The sequence below is a fragment of the Pagrus pagrus genome (genome assembly GCF_965226575.1).
Source record: "Pagrus pagrus genome assembly, chromosome: 13".
Taxonomy (NCBI): Eukaryota; Metazoa; Chordata; class Actinopteri; order Spariformes; family Sparidae; genus Pagrus; species Pagrus pagrus.
Genome location: NC_140197.1, coordinates 19361989 through 19388869, shown reverse-complemented (window position 1 = coordinate 19388869; position 26881 = coordinate 19361989). Strand labels below are relative to the sequence as shown.

The 26881-nt window shown below is 44.4% G+C and overlaps 2 protein-coding genes across 4 annotated transcripts in view; one reads left to right on the top strand and one right to left on the bottom strand.

The window, feature by feature from the left end:
• Window positions 1–26881, top strand: part of LOC311268208 (mitochondrial import inner membrane translocase subunit tim16-like) — a 113253-nt gene that overhangs the window by 55667 nt on the left and 30705 nt on the right. The gene's annotated exons all lie outside the window — the stretch shown is intronic.
• On the bottom strand, window positions 1339–25790 carry vasnb (vasorin b). Of its 2 annotated transcripts, XM_084371687.1 has the most exons (3): window positions 25565–25790; window positions 18332–18387; window positions 1339–5294 (listed from the first exon to the last, which is right to left on the bottom strand). In XM_084371687.1, exon 3 carries the CDS (start codon window positions 5285–5287, stop codon window positions 3206–3208), a length of 2082 nt encoding a protein of 693 aa, XP_084227813.1. In that variant the 5' UTR covers window positions 5288–5294; window positions 18332–18387; window positions 25565–25790; the 3' UTR covers window positions 1339–3205. The 2 variants fall into 2 exon arrangements, with proteins under 2 accessions (XP_084227813.1, XP_084227814.1); XM_084371688.1 differs by lacking the exon at window positions 18332–18387.

Genomic DNA, 26881 nt, shown 5'->3' with positions numbered 1-26881 from the left:
TTAATGAACATTCAAAAATTCAGGACACATGGAGATTAAAACAGGAGGAAGGACAAAAAAAATTAAAGTCTATTGACCTTCAGGCAGTGTATGTTTCTCCTGTTATTTAACTAGGAAGCTTGCCCCCTATGAGCAAATCGAGGTAATAGGCCCTGCATGACAGGAGTGGTGCTGTTTTATATGTTTGTGTTGTTAGCGTGGGACCTTGCACAACAGCTCCCAGCTATGGGCCAGTATATTTGCGCATTTGTTTGTGGGTGTGGGCATGTGTGCGTGCATGCTGTATCAATTCCCTTCCAGCGTCCTACCTATAAAACACATGGGTGGTCAGCCTGTTTATTGTGTGGGTTTACAAACAATGCTCACCCATTAGGTTTAGACCAGTGAGTCATTTACAGTGGTTAAATCTACTTACGACCGTAACCTGAGTGTTTTCAATCATAATCTTTATTTCCACTTTGCCTCCGGCTCACTGCTGGTAAGGAAGAACTCCAAGGCCTCTCACCCACTCAAAACACACGTTAGATATTCTTGTAAAAAGTTGGTTGGTGGTGCACTGTAAGCAGCAAAAAAATCGAATGTTTTTGTCGAACACTGAGATATTTTGCAATTCATCACGTCATCCTGGAAATCATGTGAGGCGCCTGAATGATTTGACTCTGTTATGCTTTGTTTTTATTGCCAATTATCAAATGTTTGCATGCTAAAATGCTAAATTAAAATGGTGAACATGATATAAACATTGTAGCCGCTTAACGTCAACATGTTGGCATCGTCACCGTAAGCATGTTAGCATGCTGACGTTTTCATTTAGCTCAAAGCACAGCCTTACTTAGCATAGCTCTAATACCTTTTAGTTTAAAACGCTAACCTTGTTATAATAGCATGGCCTCATTTTAGTTTGAATTCCTGGGTTGAGTTTTAATGTATTCTTACTCTGTGCCAACATAACAGACGGGGCTAGAGTCTGCGTACACTAAAGTTAATGTCCACGTATATGCTTGGTACTCTACCACTATTGACGTTAATTTGTACAAATACATAAGCACAGTACAGACAGGCACACATGGACCAGCATAATATCCAGCATAATGATACCTGCTCTTCCACCTTTGTTCCCCTCTCTTACTCTTTCCTGGACTCCCCCTCCTGTGATCTCTCCACTCACCCCGTTGAGTGATGGCTTAAAAGAGAGGGAAGTTAATGGCAAACATAATCCACCCTTTGCCTGTCAATCTAATCCTTCCTCTTACAAGCAAAAGGTTGAAACTACAAAGAAGACAACTTGGCCTGTTTTTCTTTTTGGATAATCATTTAATGATAATATCACTTTTCCACTTGTACAAATAAGTTCACAGAATTATAAAAAAAAAAAAAAAAAAAAGCATCAAATGACAAAAAAGAGCTTCCCAAAATAAACAGGGAAATATTAACAATCACATTGAAAATACTTTTGGTTATCTTCAATGTTTTTTATTTTACAGACAAATATTCCAGTTGCATTGCTTGATTGTTTTTTGTGTGTGTTCTTTTGTGTGTGGGTCTGTTAATTGTGCGCTGGGAATACTGTACACAGGTAACTTTACACACATTCACAGATGTGTCTTTGGTGTGTTTGAGTTGTTTGGGGCTTAATGGCATGCAAGGCATGCGGGCACAAAGAGGGGGTAACTGATAGTAACTTGATGTCTGCAGGTCTTTGGACAAGACTGAACATGTACTTGCATTATCACTGAAGTTGACACACACACACATACACACACACACACACACACACACACACACACACACACTTTTGAGTCCTTTGCTCTGTGTTCACAGATTTAGATCTGAGAATGCTGTGTCTGCAATAGAAACCCTACAGTTACAAGTCTCGTAGTCCTCCATACAACAGTATTAACACTGTGAAGTTTGTTGAGCTGCGTGTCCGGCCTTTCCATAGTCTGGTGAGGTGCAAGTGAGCAAAACTGGCACCCTAAGTTCCAAGAAGAAATTGTGTACAGGAGTGCGCTGAGCAGGCTATTTTTACTCAACGGAAACACAATACACAACCACTATTTGCTTTGCTTGTTGTGGGCTAGGCCAAGTAGTATGTTGTATGATAACTGTGGTTCAGGGATAAAACAGAGTTTCCCTTGCAGGGAGTATAAATAATAAATAAAATCTCTGAAGTTCTCTTTTGCTGTGGTGTAGTCATGTGAGTGCGTACTGTAATTTGGCAAGCTTCAACCTGGTTGTAACTCAATGCAGCACTGAAACAGAAGAGCTTCAGTAAACTGCTTCCCTCTGTACCTTTTGTAATCCTGCTTACCTTCTCCCTTTGTGATGGTAAAGCAGGCTGAGGGCTTCAGAATCGAGAAGGGGGATTTAGTCTTGAGTCTGTCCAGACTCACATCTACTTAGACTGTCTGACATTATGGGGGCAAAGCCCTTTGATTGACTTTGCTGGTACCAAACGAGTTTTAATCTTCAAAGATTTTAATCTGCTGTTTTGTCTGTTAGTCACAAGAGGTGGGGGGTGGAGGGTATAGAGGGCTGTTAAAAGTCACAATGTTGCACAATAAAAAATAACATAAGACAAAAGTATAAAAAAACATACATACAAAAAAATCACAAGAGTTTTAGAGCCAAATAAAGCAATACAAGCATCAGCTATTTTCTCTGCATAACTTCATTTGGTGCCTTAATGGTCATTCACAGCAAGCACTGATCCCTTTGGGCTAGTACTGAGGAGTTACAACATGCAGCAAAAACACTTGCTGATAGTGTTTAGATGAGCTGTTGTGAAGAGGGGAGGAGGCAGTGTAACCCCACTTCAGTGCACTCTCCTTTATTATCAAATAAAGGAGGGCATGAGGTCACTGTGTCCCTTAACCCTAAGTTTCAGCCAATAACAGCTCAGCTTCAGTTCCAGCATCACAGCATAGGAGCCGATAGGTCGCCATTTCAGCAATGTCAGTAAGGAAATATTATTGAAGCAGGACGCAGCAAGTAAATAGAGGAGAGTCACTGTCAATGCTTTTTACAATGTTCTTGAACTTGTTTAATGTCTCCTTAGACAGCCGGGGAGCATTGAGTTAAATACATGTCCAGTTTCCCCTTTGCTGGTTGGCTGGCTGATACTGTGTCCTCCTTTTTCACAACAGCAGTTGCTGCTCTCTGTATTTCACCAGAGAGGAAAAGTTAGTGTAGTCCAAGCCAGGTGTCAAAAGTACGAAGGCTTGTGTGTGGATGTATTGTTATTTGATGTACAGTGATCCTGTAGTAGCAACACCTCATACTCCAGATTGCCGTTCTGAACAGCAGGTTCAGGGATCATAAGTTGAGGCTGTTTCTGAGGCAGTGCCCCATTGTCTAAGCCAGCCTTAACTCCGTCCAACTCTAGCTGTGAGGGCTCACAGTCTAGGTCCAGGTGGCCCTTGGCCCTCTTCCTGCGAAGATAGCATACCACTCCCACCGCTATTGCTATCAGTACCAGCAGCAGCAAGATGGCGATTGCAGGAACCAGCATAGTGGTCAGTTTCGGGTCAGTTGACTGTGCACCAGGGCCTCTGATGCTTTCAGCGGCTGTCTGGGCCTCAGTGCAGACACTGTCTATGCCACTAGGGGCACCTAGTGGACTGGCACACACAGCGTAGGTGGAGTTGGGCTTCAGGCCTCTGAGCCTGTACTCTGGAAAGGATGATGGCAGGCTGAGTTGAATCGGCCTGCGATCTGGCCCAGAGAGGTTGCGGTAGGTTAGGCGTATTCCACGAATGTAAGGCCTCATTTCAATGTATCGGTGCAGGTCCAGCAGGATTGAGGTTGCGGTTGCTTGATGTGAGCTGATGTCTGGTGCGTCTACAGGGACAGTTGCCATGGGGATTTCAGCTTCAGGTGGTGAAGGCAGGTGATGGTTTGGGGTTTCACAAAACATGCCAGATGTGCCATGTGGACAGGTACACTCTACCTGACCACCCTGGTCCAAATGACAAGTACCCCCATTCAGACAGGTGTGAGGGGGACAGAAATGCGGCTCCTCATCTCGATCCATGCTGGTGCTACTGGGGGATGCAGGGACAGGCAGCAGGGCAGAGTCCTCATCTTTGTCTTGGGGGTTGTCACTGTCCCTCTGGTCTGGCATAGCTCTAGTAGTACTTGGGACGGTCGTGACAGGGATAGGCAGGGTAGTAGTAGTTTTCACAGTACTAGTGGTGACTGTAGTTGTGGTAGGACAGCCAAAATCCCTGTGCTCCAGTCGTTCCAATACCTTTCCAGCATTGATTGGTGGGAAGTGGCAGCGGGTCTCCTCTGTTCTTTCCAGGGTGATGCTTTGGGCTCTCAGCCATCTTGGGAACCACGCTAAGGTGCAGAGGCAGTTGAAAGGGTTCTCTGCTACTGTGAGCTTTCTGAGGTGGGGAAGGAGTTGGGAGAACTCTTCAGGGAGGCCCTGCAGACTGAGGCTGCTGATGTCCAACTCCTGCAGCTCTCCAAGGTTCTGAAGGTCCTGAACCTTAAGAGGACCCATTGGGTTCCCAGCCAGGCTAAGGTGCATCAGTCCTGGGGTCTCCTTCAGCACTGAGGGGAAGGACTCAAGTTGGTTCCCTGAGATGTCCAGTTCATGGAGGTTCTTGAGACTAGCCATGAGCTCCTCATTTAGGCTGGTGAGCCCAACACCACCCAATTTGAGTGACTCCAGGTTTGGGGTCTGGAGATCTGAAGGACCCAAGGTGGGAAGGACATTAAAGCGGAGGTCCAGAAGCAGCAGCTGGGGCATTGAGAGAGCAGGAAGAGATGTTAACTGGTTTCCCTGCAGCTTGAGTTCCAGCAGGTTCTCCAAGCCATTAAAGGCTGCAGGGTGGATGGTCTCAATAAGATTGCTATACAAATAAAGGCGCTCAAGCAGTGCCATGCCCAGGAAGCATTCCTCTGAAATGTGGGTAATCTGGTTGGAGGACAAGTCCAGGTTTCTCAAAGAGACCAAATGTTCAAACACCCTCTCAGGAAGTTCAGTCAATTTGTTTTGACTGAGGTCCAGCATTTCTAAGTTCTCCAGACCCTCAAAGTCCTCCGTTGTCAAGTCCTCAATGCCATTGGAAAAGAGGTAGAGGCTCTTTGTGGAAGGAGACACTCCCTTGGGAATGGTAGAGGAACGTCTCATGTAACATAAGATGGATTCTGGCGGGGAACAGGAGCAACCCTCTGGGCAGTCGCTGGACAAGGTGCCTTCAGGTAGGATGAGGAAGAGCAGAAAGGGCATCAGCGGAGTGAGAAAGACCTTCATGGTGTAGACTCTTTCTCTCTCCATGCTCAGCCTAAAACAAGAGAACAAATGAAGAGTCAATGACCATTCAGAGAAACATACAGCAAGTGGTGACAGATTGTCCACAGATTGTAAAAAGTGGTACAGATAATTTTGTGAGGACCATGTTTGAGTTTGAGAGCATCCAGCTGTTGCACCAAGAAATGTGTGATATATACAGCACAATGTTGAATTTCTTTTTCTTGTATAGTTTTGTTTCCGAAACAGCCACGGTCAGCTATCGATTTACTATGTGGGTCTTTAATGTGTTTCAAGGAGTGAAATTACAAAGGTTTAACTATGCATAGCCAGTGATCAAAGGCAGTCTTTTGTCACAAGGTCTCTCAAACAATAGCGCTGTGACATCAGGCTTTTCTGCTATAGCTGGGGAAAAGTTGACACAGTGGCATTGTGCCACACTTTTCTGGCTAAAGGAGAGCCACATTCTTTCTCTAATGATCCTACAGATGCCTATATATATAAAGTATGTATATATGATAACACGTGCGTTGGTGTTTGTATTGTACGCTGCCACTCACTGCTATTTTCTGTACTTCACATACACTCTGTGGTTATAGTAGGGTCACAGTTCCCTGTTCTCTGTGTTTATGAGAGGCTCCATAGCCTATGAAACACATAGACACACAGCGGCAATGAAAAAGTCCAACTTGTTTTGTTTCTGAGATGATGTATCAAAGTAAAAACACAGAGTGAATATATTGCTCTCTCTCCAGAGTCACTGAAACAGCGGAAATCTTCACATACGCCCTCTGAATGATTCACCATAAACACTGCTCTGCTCTCTCCAGTTTCATATAACCATACCGTGTCAACTTCATGTGGCTGTATGTCTGCCATGCTGCATGTGGCCACAAACCGGTGGATGATTTACTTTGTGGCGTTCTAAACTTGGAGAAGAGCTTCTCTGATAGCCCCGAGCTGCTTCCCTGACTATAGACGGTATATAAATAACACACACTTTCTATGTTGTCAGTACGCAGTTTGACCGCCAGTGCTCCTTGCCAGACAAATGTCTCTAAATCTGTAAAAAGGATGAAATATACAGACACCGAAGAGAGTAGATCATCAGGAAGATAACATCCTGTGATTTAGATCCATTTCACCAGAGTCCAAGCCCGACAAAACAAACACCCCGCTACAGCATCAACACAGTACTTGAAAGGGCAAAAAGAAGAAGGGAAATGAGAGAAGAAAGAGGGGAGATGAAGAAACTAGTTGCTGAGTCTGTGTGTCAGTTTATCATCTTGTGTTGAGTGAGATGGCCTTGGGGGACGAGGTAACATCTCAATCTGTTGACCATTTATCCTCTTTAGACAGCAGTCTGTCCCGTCACTGAATACTTTCATTGTCCGTACTCCTTCAGCGGTGACACCCGGGCCTGATTTTTCACAAATACACTCAATTCCCTGGTTTCCTGCTTTAACTTTGTTTAATATTGCGATTCAAATGTATTGATGATGAGCGAGGACAGCGTGTCTTGCTTTATGATGGATGACACCCACAAGTACAAGATGTTGGTCGACTTGAATGCCTGAGGGAGCTTATTTTAGGGCCTTAAATGGTGCAGTTGTTGATGTCTGCACTGCACAAATACCTGAATGAGAAGCCAAGTATGTGACTTACAGTTTAACACAGATGGAGCGCACACATAGAGAACATTCTGTTCTCACACTGCTTACCTCAGGTTGTGGCCATCTCACCAGAAAAGTCAAAGATGTTGCTTTGGATATTTTAATTCTCTCATTTCCTTTCATATCTTGTAACCATGTTCTTGTCCTCTGAAGTACTGCAGAAGTTAATATTTCTTTCTTGTAAACTACTTCAATGTCATCTATCATCTAAAATACAGTAAAAAGTCTCTGATTCCAGCTTCTTTTGACAGTAAACTGAATATCTTTCTGATTGACATTTTTCACTGTGTATTTGTTTGAGAAACAGAAAAAAAAAATAAGAAAGTGAAGAGATGCCAATGCCACCAAATTAAGCTAGGCCAAGTACATGTTACAGTAGCATCAGAACTGCTGCCAACTTAAACAATCTCTCGTTTTAAAATTCATCCACTTCTCTTTCCTTTCTTTTTTAATGAAACGTTCTCTTAATACAAAAAAAAATCGCCGCCTCAAATGTCAGAGCTTGGAGAGGAGATCAAGGGTTTTGAGGGGTGCATTAGAGAGGCAAAGTAAGGTCCGGTATCATCTCATCAGACCACAGCTATGGCATTTATTTTCCTTCTCTTTCAGCATACTTTCCTTTCCCCTTCTCCTTGAAATTGCAGCCTTCTTGGACAGATTCCCTGATCTCTTATTTTTCCTTCTCCTGTAACTAAAAGCAATCGTGGCATTTGCTCAAGCCCCACTGCCAACACGTTACCCTTATTATCCGGATAACTATTTCAGACATAGCAGAATTGTTACTCAGTGGAGCCAGATGCCAACAGAAATGACCCTTCTCAAACCTCAAGGCTTGATTGAGCAAAGCATCTAACTAGCTTACAGAGTCGGCACCTGCTAACAGCACAGAAAACCTACCTAAACTTTGGCAGCCATGTGTAAAAGTCGGACCCACTTAGAGTTGTACTTGTTTCTGGAAAGTCTTGTCCAGAAAGTAACAGATAACATCTGATGGCGATAGTTTGCTACAGCTGAATGGGCAGCAGAGGTGAAGGGGTTGCAGTTATCCCATAATTTACACACAGTGCCTGGGGGAACTTTAACAGATGAGTAATTACAAGTACTGAGTTGTGAAGAATTTTTGAGTCATGCCTCAGTGGCTGGGGAGAAAGCAAGAACATTTTACGTGCTCCTGTTGGAAATAAAAGTGAATTGAATTGTAGCAGTCAGTAATAACTGAAGTCAACGGCTGGTTCATTACAGGGCTCAGAAATGATGAGGGCGCAGATGGAGGAGGGAAAATAAAGAAAAAGTGTGGCTGCCGTGCTTGTGTAAGTGTATGGAACAAGGGAAAACAAAAGGATTTGGGAAGATAAACAGGAGATGAAGGGGTTAGGGAGAATTGAGGAACAGCTGGAGCGTATGCTGATGGTCTCGGGTTCATATCGTCACTGTGTGTGGGGTTTCAGCGCAGGATACGGCATGTATATATACGCACTCATACTTTATGTTAAAGGCCGCCTGTTCAGAACAAACACTTCATGCACTTTACTGTTTGTATGAGAGAACTTCCAAAAATCCAATCTCATTCCTTTCCGGAGATGGAGAAGCTTGACTTTGGTACATTATATGAGGGTCTGAGACGGGTATGAGGGTGCAGTGCCAGAACACACAACAACATCAAGGCAGTCATGAGAGGAGAGCGAGCTATGCAGATAAAACTGAGAATATTTTTCTTAGAAACTCAACGTGGTGATTCTGCTGTAGCTCCCCGGAGCTGAATGTTTATTTGAGTGTGCCTCATTCCAAACTGGGCCAGGCACATCTGATAACTCAGTGGAGGAGAAACTGTGGCGCAGGCAGTGAATACTGCCAGATCACAGATAAAACCAAGCTTGATCAGTTAGATTCTCCTGTGTTCTTTCTTTTTTTTTGATACGAGTGACTTGTGGAGGTCTTATCAGTGGGGTAGGATAATGCGCTATTGTGGCGTCACTACAGTATGGATGCACGGTATACTGTGGGGCTGAGTAACTCCGATGCAGTGAATGCAGTTGGAGGGCCCAGAGGGAGATAGTAGAAAGACAGGCTTGTCATCCTGAGCGAGCAGGAATGAAAGCCCCCTCCCTTCTCGCCTTCCTCCTCCTCTCTTGAGTTGTAATTTCCTTTTCTCTCCCCTGCGCGCTTGTTGAGACATTCCTGAGACAGGCAGCAGCTGAGGTTGAAAAAGTGAGCTTGTCTGTCTCACTGGCTTGGCATTTGGAGATTAACGGGGAGTCTTTCTGGATTTATAAACAGACGATGGATTGGATGAATGATGGTGCTGCTTATACAAACACGAGTGCAAACATCTTTGTGACCAGATTTGTTATATAATGATTGTTCTTGCATCTGTGTTTTCTTTCAGCTTCAGTCTAGGTTTGTGGGTTGTATTAGAATAAAACGTGTTGGCTGATGAACATGTGGGCCAGAAACAGCAAGAAGCGAGTACAAAGAAAGAAGCATGGGAACGTCTTTGCGCAACACTGAGTGGAATACATGGTCAGCCCCAGTGAAAAGACAAATTAAACAGGCAATAAGAAGAGGCAAAAGGAAGAAAAGCATTTTCCCCTTTCCCTCAGCTCACTCCTTATCCCACTTTTTCTTTCCTTTCAAGACGCAGAGGAAAAGAAAACACAAGCAGGGGGAACAGCGGAGACAAAAGCAGGTTTCTGTCAGCAGGGGCACCAGGGTGGAGAGCTGGATAAGGCCCTGCTATGGGAGGGTGAAGTGGGCTTCGGCAATTAAATCCCGGCAGGCCAAGCGTCAAGAGCCCTTATCTTCAGAGCTGAAGGCCAACACTGAGGGGCAATGAAGGGTACAAGAGAGGGTAGAATATTGCAGTGCATGTGTGCGGAGGAGTTGCAGGTCACTGTGCACTTGCATAATACAGTGGGCCGGGCCGGAGACTACGGGGGGCACCACGCCAAGTCACAGTAAGGGGATAAGGCTGCGCGCTACAGAGTGCATACTCCCATTAAAGAGGCCCTTTCTTTTCAGGGGCTTCATCTGTAAAAGGAACAACGCTTGTGGTATGTGCATTAGAGTATGATCTACAGTGTGTAGGTACAGCTACTTCTTTAGATTTACAGCAGCAGCACAGGGACATGACACATTGGTTGTAAATGATAACTCAAGCACACAAAAGCTGGCGATGAAGGCTGACGTGAGCCCTCTGACCGCCCGTGTCTGTCTTTCCCCTCTCTATTTTTGCCCCCTTTTTCCATCCCCGACCCACACACACGCTCCCTATTCCCATCCCTTCCTACTGTCAGTCCTTGCCACAGCTGGACTCCGTTATCCACAATCTAGCGAGGTTATTCATCAACATGACAAAGGGGTCAAGAGTGAATACGCAAGGGGAAACAAGAGTTGTGTAGAATATCTGGGGTTCAAAAGATTACTTAAAAATGTTAATAATGTGAGTCTGTCGACGCACATTCTGCAAAGTTTTTCATTGTTTATGGCATGAGCTGACGCATCTTTAATGTAATGCTGCGTATTATTTGCGGATCAGAAAGGATCAGAAAGGAAGGCATGTTTGGAGATGGAAATGTGAGGAGTAAGAGAGCAACACTTGACTGTTGATCGTCGTCCAAGGTTTTCCATTTAGGGGCTCTTGGGGTGCTTGGCAGCAAATAAGGAAAGCAGATTTATTTTCCATAAGTTCTAAGTCATGTAATACTGAACACCTATTTGTTTTTGTTCTGTCGAGGTAGGCTGCAACTGTCTGTCTTTGATCTAAGATATGTCCAAGACGCTCAGATTTAACAACAGATTAGGTGTCCGAATATGAAGGCGCAGCTGCTTGGATCGTATGTAATGCCGGTAGCAGCTCTGCTAAAAAAGGGAGAGATGACTATGCTTTCCCAAAAATGCACTTATATTTAAGGTCAATCAAGCAGGCAGAAGACAAACACAGACGGGGAAGAAGAGGACATGTGGAATGGAGGAAAGATGATAGTTTTACTATGTCTGTCACTGGCAATACTCGTCTTGTAGCCACAGCATCATTGCTATGCTTTGTAGTGGTATGAAGGGGGATTATGGCCTGTCGTAGTTTTACAATGTGCTGCACAAACAAAGCTTTCCAACTGATTTCAGCCTAAACCACAAGAAAAGACCCTGAAATAGTCACATCCAGCATGCATTGGCCCCCGCCAGAGCTTATTGATGTCAAAGTGTTGCTGTTTTAATTAACACGAACAACCACTTAACCGACAGACACGTTCCTGTCAGGCTGCTTTCTGGCTACAGACGTCACCTTTTTTCTCTCATTCTACGTTTTGTTTAACATCTAAATTAGTCTAAAGGAGCCTTATTATTGGTGTGAGGGGTGTACCTTTTCATCACAGGATTTATGGTTTTGACCAGACCTGCTTATAAGTACAGTGTGAAGTATTACCATTAGAGCCTGCAGCTGGAGGACTTGAAAGAGAGCATAATATACATACCAGGGGTGAGTGGGAGGTTAGTGGAATAGTAAAACAGTGAATATTTGCTGCACTATCGGAGGGATAATGGCAAATCAGGATCTGATTTTGAGGTCCAAGTCAGTATTTGCAGCTTGATTGTAAAATATTAACACTAAAGAGCATAAAATGAGAGAAATTGCGATGGCCGAACAATCTTTCCTGATAGCATCAGTCCAACAAAGCCGATGATGCAGTGAGGCAGAGAGCGACTCCTTGAGGTCGGAGGTCAGCCTCTAGATTAGTGTTTCCACCGCTGCTCAGTATTCTGTGTCCTCTGTTGTAACCGTGGCTCCGACAACACAGATAACAGGGCACACACCCAGCTCTGGTTACACACACACACCTGAAACTTGCTGATCCTCGTCTCCACAACAGGTGCTTTCTTCGCTCCTCCGGGGCAACGTGAAACCCAAAACCTCTGAAGTGTGTCTGAGTAAATGACGCGACATGCGCCTCAGCCGGCTGTGCGCAGGCGAGAGGGGAACGGAAGCAGGCAGAGGTGGTCGGCCGGGCAGCCAAAATCCGACCAGAACTGGGACTCAGCAACGGCACGTCTGCGAGTCTAGTTCTACCTCCTCTGAGCTTTGGAGTGAAGAGGTCAGGCACTACGAGTTCCAAGAGGAAATGTGGACCATTTCCTTTTGTTTTATTGCTGAAGGATATGACGGATGGTGCTGTGGATGCTAGACTTGATTTTGTTTTTATAAAGGCTCACATGAGGGGAGACACAGGACGCACTGGCTGAAGTAGCCTTCTTCTTTCAGACAGCGTCCTCTTGTTTTGTCCGGCGAGCGATGTCTCAACACTGACACGCGTCTTTCATCCCTCTACCCTGCCCTGTGACCTCCTGGGAGAGGTAGTCATTGAGGTCACAGTTGCATTTATTTCGTAGGCACACAGACACACACACACACACACATCTGTCTGAGATATTCACCACAGGACTCTCACATTACACAGACGCAGAGGATTTCAGTGCACCACTGACAACCTGAGCTTTCATCTGTTTTCTTACTTCTCTGTTGTGCTTGCACCTACAACTTCTTTGCCTGTCTTATCCTGCTCAGCCTGTAGGTGACATCAGCAGTGTGACCCCACTAATCTACAGTGTCTATCTTTGACCTAACTTGAATAAGTCACAGCCGAGTGGCGTAGAAAAACAAACAACACCTCTCTGCCTTTCTCTCGAACACAGCTGCAAATCACACTGCAGTAGTCACAGTCGAATGACTCTGAAAGGGCTTCATCACCAGGAAACGGTAAATACGACATCCTAGTGTCACAAAGCTGGACTCGCTCCAGGACTATTCCTGCCTCCTCCGAGAATCAAAACTTTATTGCACTGTCTGGCTCACTGACTCTGGCTCTAGCTCTAGCTTCGTCCAAGGTATGGTCTCGGGCAGAGTTTCAAAAAGACTCCCTCAGAAACACCTGAGAAAACTTTGAGCCTCGAGCGGGGACGGGGAAATGTTTGTGCTGCTTGTGTGCTCGCGGTTAGAAGTGGCTGGATTGACCAGTTTTATCACTCCGCCACAAGCCCGCTGTAATGCACACACTCCAAAACCTCTACGTACACATCTGACATGCATTCGAGCTCCAACATTTTGTCACCTTGCCACAACTTCACGTTACTCTAAAGGATTAAAAATAAAAAAGGAAAAGAGAGAGAGAGAGTGGAAAGAGAGCGGGAATCACTGACTGCCTTAAACTTTAAACTTAATTCTTAGTCTCTTTGTATAAAAGATCAAGCGACGAACTGGATGTTGACAGTGGTTGTTACCTTTGTCCTTTGTTGCAACAGTACTGTGTAAGAGGTCAAATTTGAGCTCAGCTAAATGAGAGGGTGTATGTAAGCCAGGCGGCAGGCGAGCACAATGACTGGCAGGCTGACTATCCTTGTTAGACAAACAGTGTCACACGTATTCACTAAAGAAACACTCGCAAATTATCCGTCTGCCTGTCTGCTCCTCTGTCTGTACATCCGGATTGTCTTTCCACTCGCTCTTTTACATACTGTAGCTGCTTAGTGACTGTAGTCCGACCGCGCTTCTATCAAAGCTCGGACATTTTACGTGCAGACATACTGCCGACTCTTGCTTTGACACATCGCACAAATATTTCGAACATCTTCGGTTGCCTCTCCGCTCACCTCTGTCCTCGCTCTCAGGTTTAATCATGTACCTGGCAAGAGTATGACTGGAATCTGATGGAGGCACGTCTCCTCTGCCTGCCAAAGTGCCCCTGCAGGGCCTCGTGGCAACTATGTAGCTGTCAGAGTGTTCATTACGCAGACACCTTGAGAGACCTTAAGGCTAAAGTAAATGAGCGGCCAACAGAAACTTGGAGCATTGCTGACAGGTAAACATCAACTTGTTTAGCATGTTAAAATGCAGCTCAGCATAGAAACATGTAGACTTGGAAAGGACACATACAAACTCACACCTCGTTAGCAGTTTTTCAGTTGGAATATGTGCAGATATTTGACGATCGGGACGTACAACAAAGTTTTACACTTTCTACACTCAGCCAAGTGTCTCTAAGCAAAGACAGATTAAAAGAAGGTCATATTCACACGTTACTCAACGCTTCTTGTTTGTGTGAGGTTTTCAGGGTTTGACAGTTACGGTTGCCAGGTTGCCATTAGCAGACAGTTTTAAAAACTGGCAACCAATTATTTGCCTTGTACGTGCTTTTTAAAATACATATTAAAAAAAGGGCAAACAAAGAGCCCCAAAATAAATATTTTTTTTAAAATATACACTTGATAAAATGCAAGGTAAAAATTCTGTTAAGTATCAGATAAAACACAAGCAACAAGTCATTTTGTTTGGTTACTGTAATCAGGCTTTAAAACATTGTTTTACGTCAGATTTTCACATATAACTGCATGGTGTCTTAATTACTCAAAATATAAGGTAACTAAAAAAACTGTGTGTTTGTTGTTTCAGTAACAATAAGCCAGGTACGGAATTTTAAGTTGTTGGGACCTGTTGGCGTCTCCAGCAACAAAAGACATGAAACATGATTGCTATGTTGGGCAGAAGAACAAAGCAGGAGATCTTTTGATAAGTTGAGTGATGTATTAGTTGTTTACTGCTTGTGACAGGCTTGGTATTCCATGTTGTCGTGGCTTGAGTATGGTTTGAAATTAAGATTGGGTCACAGCCATATTCAGTAATCAGGGACATGTACTACCCTGATTAAAAAAAGGTTTGGACTTTTTGAAATATACTCACTGGAAAACAGTACAAAAGCAATATATTTAATGTTTTACCTCATTAACTTGGTTGTTTTGTGTAAATAAATGGTTATTCTGAATTTGATGGCAGCAACATGTTCCAAACAAGTTGGGACAGAGGCAAGAAAATATTGGGAAAGTTGTGGGATGCTCCAAAAACACCTGTTTGGAACAATCCACAGGTGAACAGGTTCATTGGTAACAGGTGATAGTATCATGATTGGGTATAAAAGGGGCACACTCGAAAGACTCAGTCGTTCAAAAGCAAGGTTGGGGCTCAGGATGGCTTCATAAAACCTTTATCGCTAAATGGTTTGTTTGCGTTCTGATTGCGTTCTGTTTTTATTTATGTCATCCCAACTTTTTGGGAATCAGGGTTGTAAATAATTATTTACACGTCCACTAAATCTGGCACTAGTGGAAGTTTCCTCGTTTGTTTCTATACCACCACCTTATTTTAAAATCAGGCACCTGCAGTGCTACCTGTTTTTCAGGCCCCCAACCGAACACCCCCTCCTTTCTCAAGAGTTACCGTTTCTGATTTTTCAAGTCCTTCTGCCCTCCGGGCTTTTCCCTCTGATAACACCTCAGACATGTGGCACACACACGCATGATAAATGTGAAACTCAGATCACTGGTGCTGATTACAGTGTCACAGAGGAATTTGTTGTGAAACTACAGCCAGCGCTGAGGAGGCTGACACAGATCCCCCAGACACTGACATGCCTCTCCTCTAATGCCCTCAGTGCCCTCCTGAATCAGAGTGTCCGCTGGTTTATTAGTGTGATTTTATTGAGTTATTCAAAGTGGCTTCTTATACAAACATCTGATTTGATTAATTGTGTCATTCCCTGGAGAACAGTTATTTCCTGTATCGTCTTTATTCAACTCAGATAAATGACAAGATCCCATGAGCCAACATCAGTGTCAGTAAGCCCTCATTTGACCTGCATACTCTCCTGATTAAACAGGTGAGCCCTGCCATCTTATCTCAGCGAGTATACAGACGTCAGTCAGCAACTGTCTATTAAGACATCAACGCTGACCCTCAGCAACTCCACAATTTGCCTGCAACAGGTGCACATTACAGACGACTCCTGACATCCAGCACAAACAAGGCGAGAGAGAAGAAAGGGGGAGGAGGGCAGTGACAGAAGTGGGGGAATAAACAAGTGAAGCGTCTGTAAACTTCAGGGTGTCAGGATACACAGCCGATTGCGCAAAATCTGCTGAATGCAACGATGCAGTGAACTGCCTGATATACATTCGTACACAAGCTTCACCCCAGGCCTACTGTGTCCATTTAATGCACTTTAAAGGACCATATCACTGTTTTTTAGCTCTTTAACAACAAATTATGTTTGATTTCACTGTTCTGCAGACAGACTTTGCTCACTTTTCATTTCCTCAGTCCTCAGTCAGTCTCACAGTTTGAAAATGTATTGGCAGACTTGTTAAACTTGCTGGAGTGGTATAATCCCTCACACACAACAAGCCTGGATTGACATTTGGCATATTGTTGCACTAATGGTAATGCAAGTAAGGTTCAGTTTGATTGGAAAGCACTGCGCTGCATTACCTTATAACTGTTCAGACTAGAATCAATGCGGACTTCATGTTGGCGACTGAAGCAAGCCTCAATATTCTGTCAGTAGATTTTCATACTCTATGAAAATGAATGAAAACCAGTGGATGCAAATCTCTGAAACAGTAGCATCATTTACAGATTGGCTATGAGGAAGCAGAACTATGCCTTCACTATATATGACCTGTGTATGTCTGTTGCCTATTGGTTAGTCACACTGTCAAATACTGTACAGAGAAATGAGCTGACAGAGAGAGGGGGCGGGGGGAGAATGAATGATGCTTTGTTATCGTAGCAGTTTGTCTAAATAAAGGACAGTGTGTTTGCTCTCACATCCGTTCATACACATCATTAAGTGGCTACAGCAGATACCTGAGCCAGCCTGTAACACAGAACAATGCATACCTGTGTGTGTTTGCTCACACACGTGTGTGATCTGCCTGTGTGTGTTTGTGTGTGTGTGTGTGTGTGTGTGTGTTCTGATGTCAATGAGTTTTTTGTGTGTGGTGGAGTTAGAGTATCTGAATGTCACTGGGTACCCTTGTTTGCTCGTCCATGTTTGCTTCTAGGTAGAATTATTAACATTATTAACTGACAATTATACATGGTTGTCATGGTGGCAGGACGTTAATGAGCAACGGATTAACTCCGGGGGGGGGGGTGTTTGTGTTATCGTTTTACCTTCATTTCTAGAAGTTTAAAAAAACACAGCTAGGTTGCATTGACGGGAAACGCACAGACTTTTGGCTTACATTCAGAGCCTTGTCACATCCATGTGCTCGTGTTTTACAAGATATTCAGAAACGTTAGGTGTGGCACTGATGTGTAGTAAGGTAATGGCAGGTAAACACACACACAGGATATCACAATGCGCGTTAAATCATCATAGTGTGTACAAGCTTTGATGTTGAAACTCAGGATTAAGCCAGAAACAGAGCCAGTGTGTACGCTGACATTGAAGCATTGCCTGCGCAGCGAATAATTCACTCAGCCTGAGGGGATGTGCATGTGTTTGGGCCCAAAATCAACCCCAAGAAGACGAACTCTCTTCTTCTCTTTTTTTCCCTAAAGGGAGACTGGGCTGAAGGAACTATAAGGCAATTAGCGAGTGTAGCGGTGTGCGTCCAGAAGCCCGAGGCTACAGTCTCGTCCTGTGCATGTGTACGTCTTTACAAGCCCTCACAGTCCCTGTCACAGCTCATTGACGACTAGCATAACACAGGAATGAGGCAGGATGGAGGGCGAGGGGTCAGGAGGGGTGTGTAAAGTGGAGCAGAGAATCAGAGCGACAGTTTTCACCAGTGACGCAATGACAGACGGTAACCGGACCCCAGCACGAACGTATAGGTGGTTTATTACGGTACTTTTCAGTGCTTCCCCCACTACTGCCTTGGGTGGGCGGCCCACAACAGGACCCCTCCTCTCACCTTAAAGAAACAAAATATTTTATCTCACCAAATACACTTAATTAATGCCCGTTAATGCCCAAGTATAGGAGCAGGATCAATTCATTGCTGACAATGAGAAAAAATGCAGACGTATAATTTTAAATTAGATTAATCTCCTTCTTTCTAAAAAATCCACGTCCAGTATTTTTCTACGCGTATTAAACTATGAGTAAGGCACACTGTAGATGTTAAGCCCACATTCAACCCACTTCTGCCACAACTTGAGCAATCAGACCGGCACAGTAAACTCCATTACTTCCTTCCCTCTGTCTGTAACCCTACACAGCCTCACTGTATCTATTAAATGCCGTGTGTGTGTTAAGAGAGCCGCTCTTGTTCTCCTGCCAGTCTTGTTAAGAGGCTCAGAGCTGTGTGAAAGGACCCTATTGAGGAAGCAGGGTGTTACGGTTAACACAATAAGGACCGCCAACAGCGTGCGGTCTGGACTCCTAGACGCAAATAATCAAAGGAGTGTATTATTATGCTGGTGTTTCTGATGTAATCTTCAACTGTATTGTGATGAAAGCTATTTCTGATGTTGACAGTGTGTTTGCATTAGTAGCTGGCCACATCTTTTTCATAATGACACAGATTAGTCATAAAACTGTCAGATTTAATTCCACGCTTCACTCACCCGGCGAAGAAGTGTCCTCCTCTACTCTTGCTCCACTTTTCTTTGGTTTCAGTTCCCTGGAAATAAAACAATAGTTGTACCTGTTAGCCAAATATGTTGCAATGTTTTTGTGTCCAGCCCCCTCCTCTCCTCCCGTCACGCATTGTCAATGACCTGCAAGCCAAACAGGAAGTTTTTTTCCTGTTAATTGGTTGGATTCCAGCTGTGTGCGGGAGCGTGCTGAGCGCCGGCAGGCCATGTGGCAGCGCAAGAGAATGACAGAGCGGGAGAGGAAGAATGCAGGCCGACCACTCTCCAGTCTGTCAGCTCCTTGTGCTGTGGTATCAGCCCATCAGCCGTGGCCAGAAAATGTGTGTGTGTGTGTGTTTGTAGATAGTGACTTAAGCTGATGGTGTTTTTTTATGACACGGTTTCTGGTATGATCTGCAAGATTAATTGAGTTTCACCCTTCTGAGCTGTTGAATGAGGAGAGCATCGCATGTAACAGTGGAAGAGTGACAAAAATGTGACAGATTTGTACCGTTTTGCTCATTTCCAGTGCTTTTCTTTTGATCAGGTGTGTGTTTTAGAGCTGCTGTGATTAGGTTATTATTCGATCACTCAAATACTCGATGGAAAGAAAATGAAACGGCCAGTATTTTCACAATGGATCAATTATTTCAGTCACATTTTAACACTTTCTGGTTCCAGCTTATTAAATGTGAAGATTTGCAGCTTTTCTTTGTAATTTATGACAGTGAAGGAAGAGTCTTTGGGTTTTTGTCTGTTTGTTGGACAAAATAATCAATTTCGATAAACCCTGTTTCAATAGCTGTGATTATCAAAGCCAAAAAAAGCTTTAATTTTATGGCAGCCCTAAAGGGCCATATTGACCTTTTTTGTGTGATTTTAATGATTAGCGTCTCATTATCCGTGACCACAGAACGATTTATGCGTGCATTCGTGTGTGTGTTGCTTTGTATAAATGCAGCATTGAATGTTATTTTTGAGCGCGCGTTTGAGCCAGTTTTGGGAAAACCCACACATAAAGTGACCGCTTGATAGATGTTTTATTAGCGGGAGGCGTTCGGCCAAGAGCAGCTCCCACATTTCTTTCTAATGGCAGCCTTTGTACATTTTCATTTAATTGATTTAAGGCATGGTCATGGAACAGATTCAGAGATACTACGGACAGTATATCTTTCTTTTTCTCTCCCTGGTACTGTTCACTTGACACCTATCCATTCTGAACACAGCAGACTTCCAGTATGTTTCCACTACGCTGTGTTTTTAAGTGCCATATTTCATATACCAAAGCTCTGAGTCAAGCAGTCATGGAGACGGAAAACAGAATGAGGACCAGATCACGTGATTTACCTGATTGTGTAACACCTGAAACCACTGCTTTGCATATCCCTACGCTGAGTCGCACTGCAGCACGCGCTCACGTCCACATACAGTGCTTTGTTTACATCTGAAAATGACCCGTCACAGTCTGCTGGCCTGCTCTGAGGCCTTCTCTTCACTCTGCATCCGTGTGTTTATTTGTTTGAGCGGGTGTTTGGCAGTGTTGCACGCACGCTTTTGTTCATGTGTCCTGTGTGTGAGCCCATTGCATGTTTTTGGGTAACTTGCATACATTCCCTTAATCTATACCGGTCAATGTAATGATGCATGTTTACTAGTGATGGAGACTGATCACTCGCAAGCGTGCCCTGACCCCGCCGCGGTCAGTTTACGAGGTCACTGTGTCTCCCTCTCAGACAATCTCTCGACTGCCACTGTAAATATTTAGCTTTCAAAGTGGAACTTGACACTCAAAATAGATGCATATCGTCTTTACCGCACAGCTCCGCGAATGACTGTAGCCCTTTTTAAAGAGAAAAAAAACTGTAACAACAATATTCCTATCTTTGAGAGCTTTAATAGCTCAGGCTTCCTCCTCCACATCTTTCCGCGGTCTTTAATTTGTATGGAGTGCACTGCCAAATCATTGGCCGTATCTTTTAACCTGCCCTCGCCTCTTATTTTCTCTCTCTTCAGCATTATTGGTTTACTTTCATATTTACTCTCTTTTGAAGCAGCTATTCTTGTCCTTCTCTCTTTCCCTGATACTTTTCAGCCTTTCCGTCCACTATAATTTTCGTCCTTCCTCTGTGTTCATCTGTTAAACATAAATATCGTCTCCTCTGTTTCTCCTTTTCTCTGCCTCCCGCTGTGTCACTGCCTTTCTCTTTCCCCATCTGTTTTCATCTCCCCCAAAGCAGAACAGTACCACTTTGTAGTGGCATCATCTAGAACTGCCAACAATTTGTCCAAATTATAGCTGAGAACATCAATCCAAGCCCTAAACCTGCAGAGGAGGGTTGGTATAAACAGAGAGAAGCGTCCTGTTTTGCTGTAGGTGTGCACTTGTACGTTGAATTTGTACACGGGTGACAAGCTGTGACTTGTGGCTGTCACAACCGCTCACAACCGTTGATTGCGGCGTTGACTGATTTAGATCTTTGCTGATACCCGGTGGCACTCGAATACACACATGCAGGCACGTATGCATGCAGATTATCCTCTCCGGGGCTGCCGCTTGCAAACAGCAGCAGATAAAAACACTATTTGCGTCCCCGGCTGCGACGGAAATAGAGCTCCAACATCGGCCGATGCGACGTAAGAGCCAGACTCTGCACGTACGTGTCCGATTGTATGTACGAGTGTGTGTGAATGCCACCACTTTCTGTGACCTGATGGTGAGCGGACACGCGCCTACCTACGGGGACACACAGCTTGCAGAATTGACTCTACCATCTTATCATTCAATCCATATTTGGTGAGAGCATATGTTCATCTCAGTGGTTTAATATTTGACCTTCCTCTCAAACTGAGATCGGTTTTCACCACTTCTGGTTTTGGTCAAACAGTGTAGGCATGCGTGGGTCTGTGTGTGTGCGTGTGTGTGTGTGTGTGTGCTCATGTGCCCTTGCTTTGCTCTTGCCCAGTAAGATCTGGTTCAAGGCTCATTTCCTAATTACAGTGCTGGCCAGAGGTAATTACAACCTTAGATTAAGAGCCGTTTCTCTTTTTTCACGGCCCCACTGAAATGCAGCAATTTGCGGTGGCTTTCTGGGATGAGCATCCTCCCTCTCATCCTCCCTCTCTCTCCTCTCTCATTCTCCATCTGTCTCCCACTCGTACTTCGCCGGAGTTGGTTTAGGAATTCGGGGGGATTTTTGGCTATCGGCGGATTTTCCAACCTAAGTGAGGAAGGTTTAAAAAATAGCAGGCTTTTGTTTGATGTAACTTTCGAGAGGAGTTGTCCGATTCTTTGACAAGCTGGTAAAAATCTTGACGACGGCGAGCATGTGTGTGTCTGTGGACACGGAGGACAGCAGTTACTTGGGGTTTGAGCTCAAGCTGGGGCACTCCAAAGCCCACAGATCCCTTCTTCGCATGAGTGTGTGTGTGTGTGTATATTTATGCAAGGTTTTGAAGTGGTTCTTCTGAACGCATCATTTGGCTGCATCGGCAAGCTCTTCTTCAATTTAGCTTGGCAGGCGTACGGGATGGGGTTTGCCTCTGCATACCGCTGGGTCAGCATTGATGTGTGAGGCTGAGGCCTTTGAAGCCGGGGGTTTTACTTAAGACGCCACTTCTAGAGAGCGGCTCCAGATCTTAATTATCAACCAGGGAACGCCCCACATCCCCTGCTGTGCAGCACCTGAGGAGGGGGACATCTTGAATTGTCACTCGGCACAGACTCCTCGCTAATTTTGATGAGCCCTCACTTTCACGTCCTTGGCGAAAAACAAACACACACATGTTCACACACTTATTCCAACTTTCTGCCCTGTCGCCTCCCCTCTCTCCGCCTGCTGTGTGAGTGCCCCGCTCTCGTCCTCCTCTCCTACCTCCACCTCCCTGTATCCCTCCTCTCCTCCCTTCCCCAGGCCTCCTCGCCTCAGCACCTGACTTTTAACCCCCTAATCCCTCTGATGCGGAGGGTAAGATGCGTCAGGCACTGCCCCTAATTGGTGTAACACGGAGCTCAGCCGATAGGATGTGAAAATCCTCCGCTCTCAGTTTGGAGAAAGACGAAAAGGTGGCGACACTGAGTGTAAAGTGTTGAAATAGGCCCGACCAACAAATCAGTTGTCCGATATTGACCTATCACAGACAGATCGATATTGGTGTACATGTTGTTTATTGTTAAAGGGGCAGAATTTTAATACTTAAAATATTAATGAGGTAATAATATAAACTCAGAAATATTATTTTTTTCCATAACTAAATAGACAAGCTGTTCTCAGAGGAAAATAAGGTCCCAGAACACTGTTTAAAGCTAGAAAGGTGGCAGGGTCCGCCTCATACAAACAGATGTCCGTCAGATCTTTGAGCCATGTCTCAACACAGCTGTCGATAATCCAGATTTAGACATCAGTGCTCTTTATCACCCGAGCTCTTTGCCACAGATAATGAAATGCCAGCCTTGATTTTGTAAAAACAATAAAAAGTGATGGAAACACAATCTGACACAATTTAAGAATCCAGATCCTGGATGGGTCGTGCGGTTTTGGAAACGACTGTCACAGTGGTGCGACCACACGCCTGTGCTTAATTGTTTCAATTGGGTTTAATTACAGAGGGCTGCTTCGCCTGAGTCGTGCTTCCTGTCCGCAGGCCAACATTTAAAGGCGCAGTATGTAGTTTTGGGGAAGACATTTTAATCAGAAGAGAAAGCTCTTTTTCTTCATTCTTCAAATTTTCATCATTTTCATGACTGAATAAACAAACTGAGCTTAAAGGACAAAACAATTTCATACTGTTTTACTTTGTTTATATATGGCGGTGTGTTCTGGGGACCTTATTTTCCTCTGAGAGCAGCTTGTTTATTCAGTTATGGAAAAGAGAAATATCTCTGAGCTTGTATTATTACCTCATTACTATTGTAAATATTACATTTCCAGGGTTTGAATTTCTTCTCCAAGACTACATAGTGCCCCTTTTGAGGGCAGGAAATGTCCCGCGGGGCAGGGAAAATTCACCCCGTGTGCATCTGTGTCTTATATAATGCTCACGCACAATTGCAGCTCATATTTTGACAAACTTTGACTTTAATTTCACATTCGAGAGGAAGAGATGCAGTAAACACTTCTGCTTATCACAGCATTTCTCCCCTCAGACTTCTTTGAGTCAACAGGAGGCAAACGCAGCAGTCTGCTGTGCTGTGCAGCTCCACAGACAGAAAATAACCACGCTGACTGGCACGGCCGCTCTCTTGTACTGTAAGTGTTACAATCTGTGCAGCCAGAAAGTTCTCCACATTAGTGACGGATAATTGGCCTCCTGTGGCTGCTCTGCTGTGTCTGGTAGCCTAATATAAACCAATTACCACCATTATATACTGTCAATGACACGGTAGCTTCTCTTATAGCTTAATGACAGGCTGTGAGGAAACACATGGCGAGGAAACAAGCGGTATACACCGGTGCAGGGGTTAATAGCGGGGCCATTGGAGCAGTTTACGTCGCCTGTTTAGCCCCCAGGAAAGATTAGGCGATTTTCCGTGCCTGTTTGTGGGGGCAGTGTAAAAGATGTTAATCTGACTGAAAGCTGGAGTCAGAAGACTGCTCTTACTTGAATTAAGCACCTCAGACGGAAGCTTAAAAGAAAGCAGGTACTGATCGCTGATTCTCAGCTGGGTCTTGGGGTTTTAAATCAAAGTTTATATTAATATTTAGAAAGATAAGATGATGTTATCAGGAGAAACAACAGATGCAATCAGAGCTCTCTGTGACTTTACTTTTCGGGGCAGGGATCGGTTGTCAGCGCGTTGAGTCATGTCACTTTATTGGACGTTAGTTTATTGGTGGAGTCGGTCACTCAGAGATTTAATCTTTAAGGAATTTGACCCTCGTCTCTCGTTGCTCTGCTGCACATGTTGAAGGGAGACTGGCTAATTTCTGCGTGTAACTTTTCCTCACATCTTCATTCGTCTCTCCAAGAAAATCAAATGATTGAGTTGTTCAGCTTTTAATCCGGGTTTGGAAATCATCCACACGTCTGTCACATTTATTTATATTAATAAAGACAAGGATGTTTCATCCATTTTATAACAGTAGCAGCTGTTGATAGACATATTTAATATCCTGCCTATGACTGGAACTTGGCCCCAAATTCAGTGTGCGAGTTAAGTTTTTTCCTCGTCTTACATCCATCATACGCTGTGTCGGGGATTCCTCAAGTTGTGTTTTTGTTCTTAGCAGCATGAAACCAATCAATCACTGATAGTTTGGCTTGGCGCTGGCACCTTTCTTTACTTTTTTTTCATTTACAGTGAAAAGCAGAGATCCTCAACAAGCGGTGTGATCAGCTGCTGTAATGATTTGGTGATATCATACCAGCCTCCACTTGTGATACAGTGGACAAGTTGTCAAGATGATGTGTTTTTGACATCACGCGTGCTGATATACAAAAATATACTTCAACGCCCGTGTCCTATTGAACTTTCTGTTGTGGGACGTTCCCCATGTGGGTCCAAAAACAGCTGTCCTCTGCGGTGAACTCGGCTCGGTGCGGTCTAGACACTCGGCTCGGCCCCTGCGTGCTGCACGGCGTCCTGCGGTCCAACACCAGCCCGCCTCATTACCGCCCCGACGGCTCCTTCTGCTCCGGGCGCACGCTCCAGTTTTAAACATACATAGCAACGTTGTCTAATCGTCGATGCTTGAAGCATTAGTTGGTTTCTACGCTGCTGATAAAACCTGTTGCATCTATTAAGTCACTGGAGCGCATGTTGGTGTGCAGCTCCTTTCTGCAAAGAGCTACAGCGTGTTTTTTCTTGCGTTTTAAAGGGAGGCTGTGCACATTTAAAGGAAACCTAAAGAGGGGTTATTATTAAAGTAAGGCACTGTGCGTAAAAAGCACCAAACGTTTTTAAAATAGTGTGAACTCAGAACAGAAACGCGTTGGGTGATTTTTGTGAGTTTTCATGAAGGGAGTTGTCCCACAAGTGAAAAAAATAACTTTAATCAGCAGGACTGGATTATAATTTAAAATAAAAGCGAACTTGATGAAGAGTTTGCGTTTTGTTTAAAACTGTTAAAATGTCCCTAAAGTCAATCATTTTCCACCCGACCGAATTTGTCAACACAAACGCATCCACGCGTCTTTACGCACGTCTCGATCCCGATCAAAGCGTTACACCCTGAAAAGCATGCAGTGTGGATCCTCGTTTAAATAGTCAAAGCAGGAGACTCTTACCCTGAACTTCGAAGAAGTGAAACAGGGAGCGCAGCCGCGCTTCTGTCTTTATCCAAGCGGCGCAGTTCACCGATATAACTCCAGAGCTTGTAGTTTTCCGTGTGTGCGCTCGCTCTCTTTCTCTGTCAAACAAAAGTTTCTGTGAGCGTATCAAACTTATTAACGAACGGGCTTCATCAAATCCTTGGAGAGGTACACCGACCTCCACGTCAAGGAATGCGCTCAAGTGCTGACTCCCTGGACAAAAAGCGCTTTATTGGTGAGCAGCACAGAGGAGAGTTGGAGCGGAGGGATGGGAGGGGCGAGGAGAGGCGAGGCGAGGCGAGAGGAGAGGAGAGGAGAGGAGAGGCGCACCGCAGCAGAGCAGAGCAGAGCAGAGCGCAGTGGAGAGCAGCGACACTCTCACCTGGCAGCCTGGCCGAGGAGAGAAATTCCAGCCTGCTCTCGGCTTGTTGTCTTAATTCCTACTGTACCTGCACGACCTGTTTTAAGAGAGACATCACTGGTGTCAGTATTTACTCTTCAGAGAGTTTGGTTACACACCATTTGCATGTTCATTCCTTATTTACTAATTGCTTTGCTTTTAATTTGCATTTTACTCAGCTCCTCTGTAAAAAATAAATACATAAAAATAATACAAAAAATTAATACAATAAAAAATAATACAAAAAAACTATAAAAAAAAAGAAAAGAAAGGGGCTTTAGGCTTCAGTATTATGCTGACAGACACTTCCTCGGGCTAACTTCAGATCAAACAAGCTGGTTATAAGAACACAGTGTTGTGAAAAGTAGAAAAGTCACACTTGAGTTGAAGTAAAGATATTATGTTGGTTAAGGTGCACTATGTAGTTTTGGGGAAGAAATTTTAATCAGAAGCATCTTTAGCATCAAGTACAAGTAAAAGTAAATAAGACAGACTGTATATTTACATGTATGTATAAACTGTACTATGAGTTTACCGACTGATTATCAGAATTGATTTTTCTGGTTATCAGAAGTGAAAAGTACAGAATGTGCCTCCAAAATCGGTGCAGTGTGCATTCGCACATATGGTCTCTTCATTCGCAGAGCCATCTCCAAGCTGAGAAAGCGATTGAATATTTCCTAACGCCGGGGACAAACTACCCGTCGGCAGCTGGCAGCCTATTTCAATGTCAGCTGGTCCCGACAAGGTACAGTAAGGTGATAGCTCTCAGGAACTGTGTCACCTCCGACGTGTACTTTTAGCCACGTGTCACAGAATCACCCAGAACTCTGAAGCCTCTTGTGTGCGCCGCTCTGATATCTGTATCGGCTGGACCCACGCAGAGGCTTCTG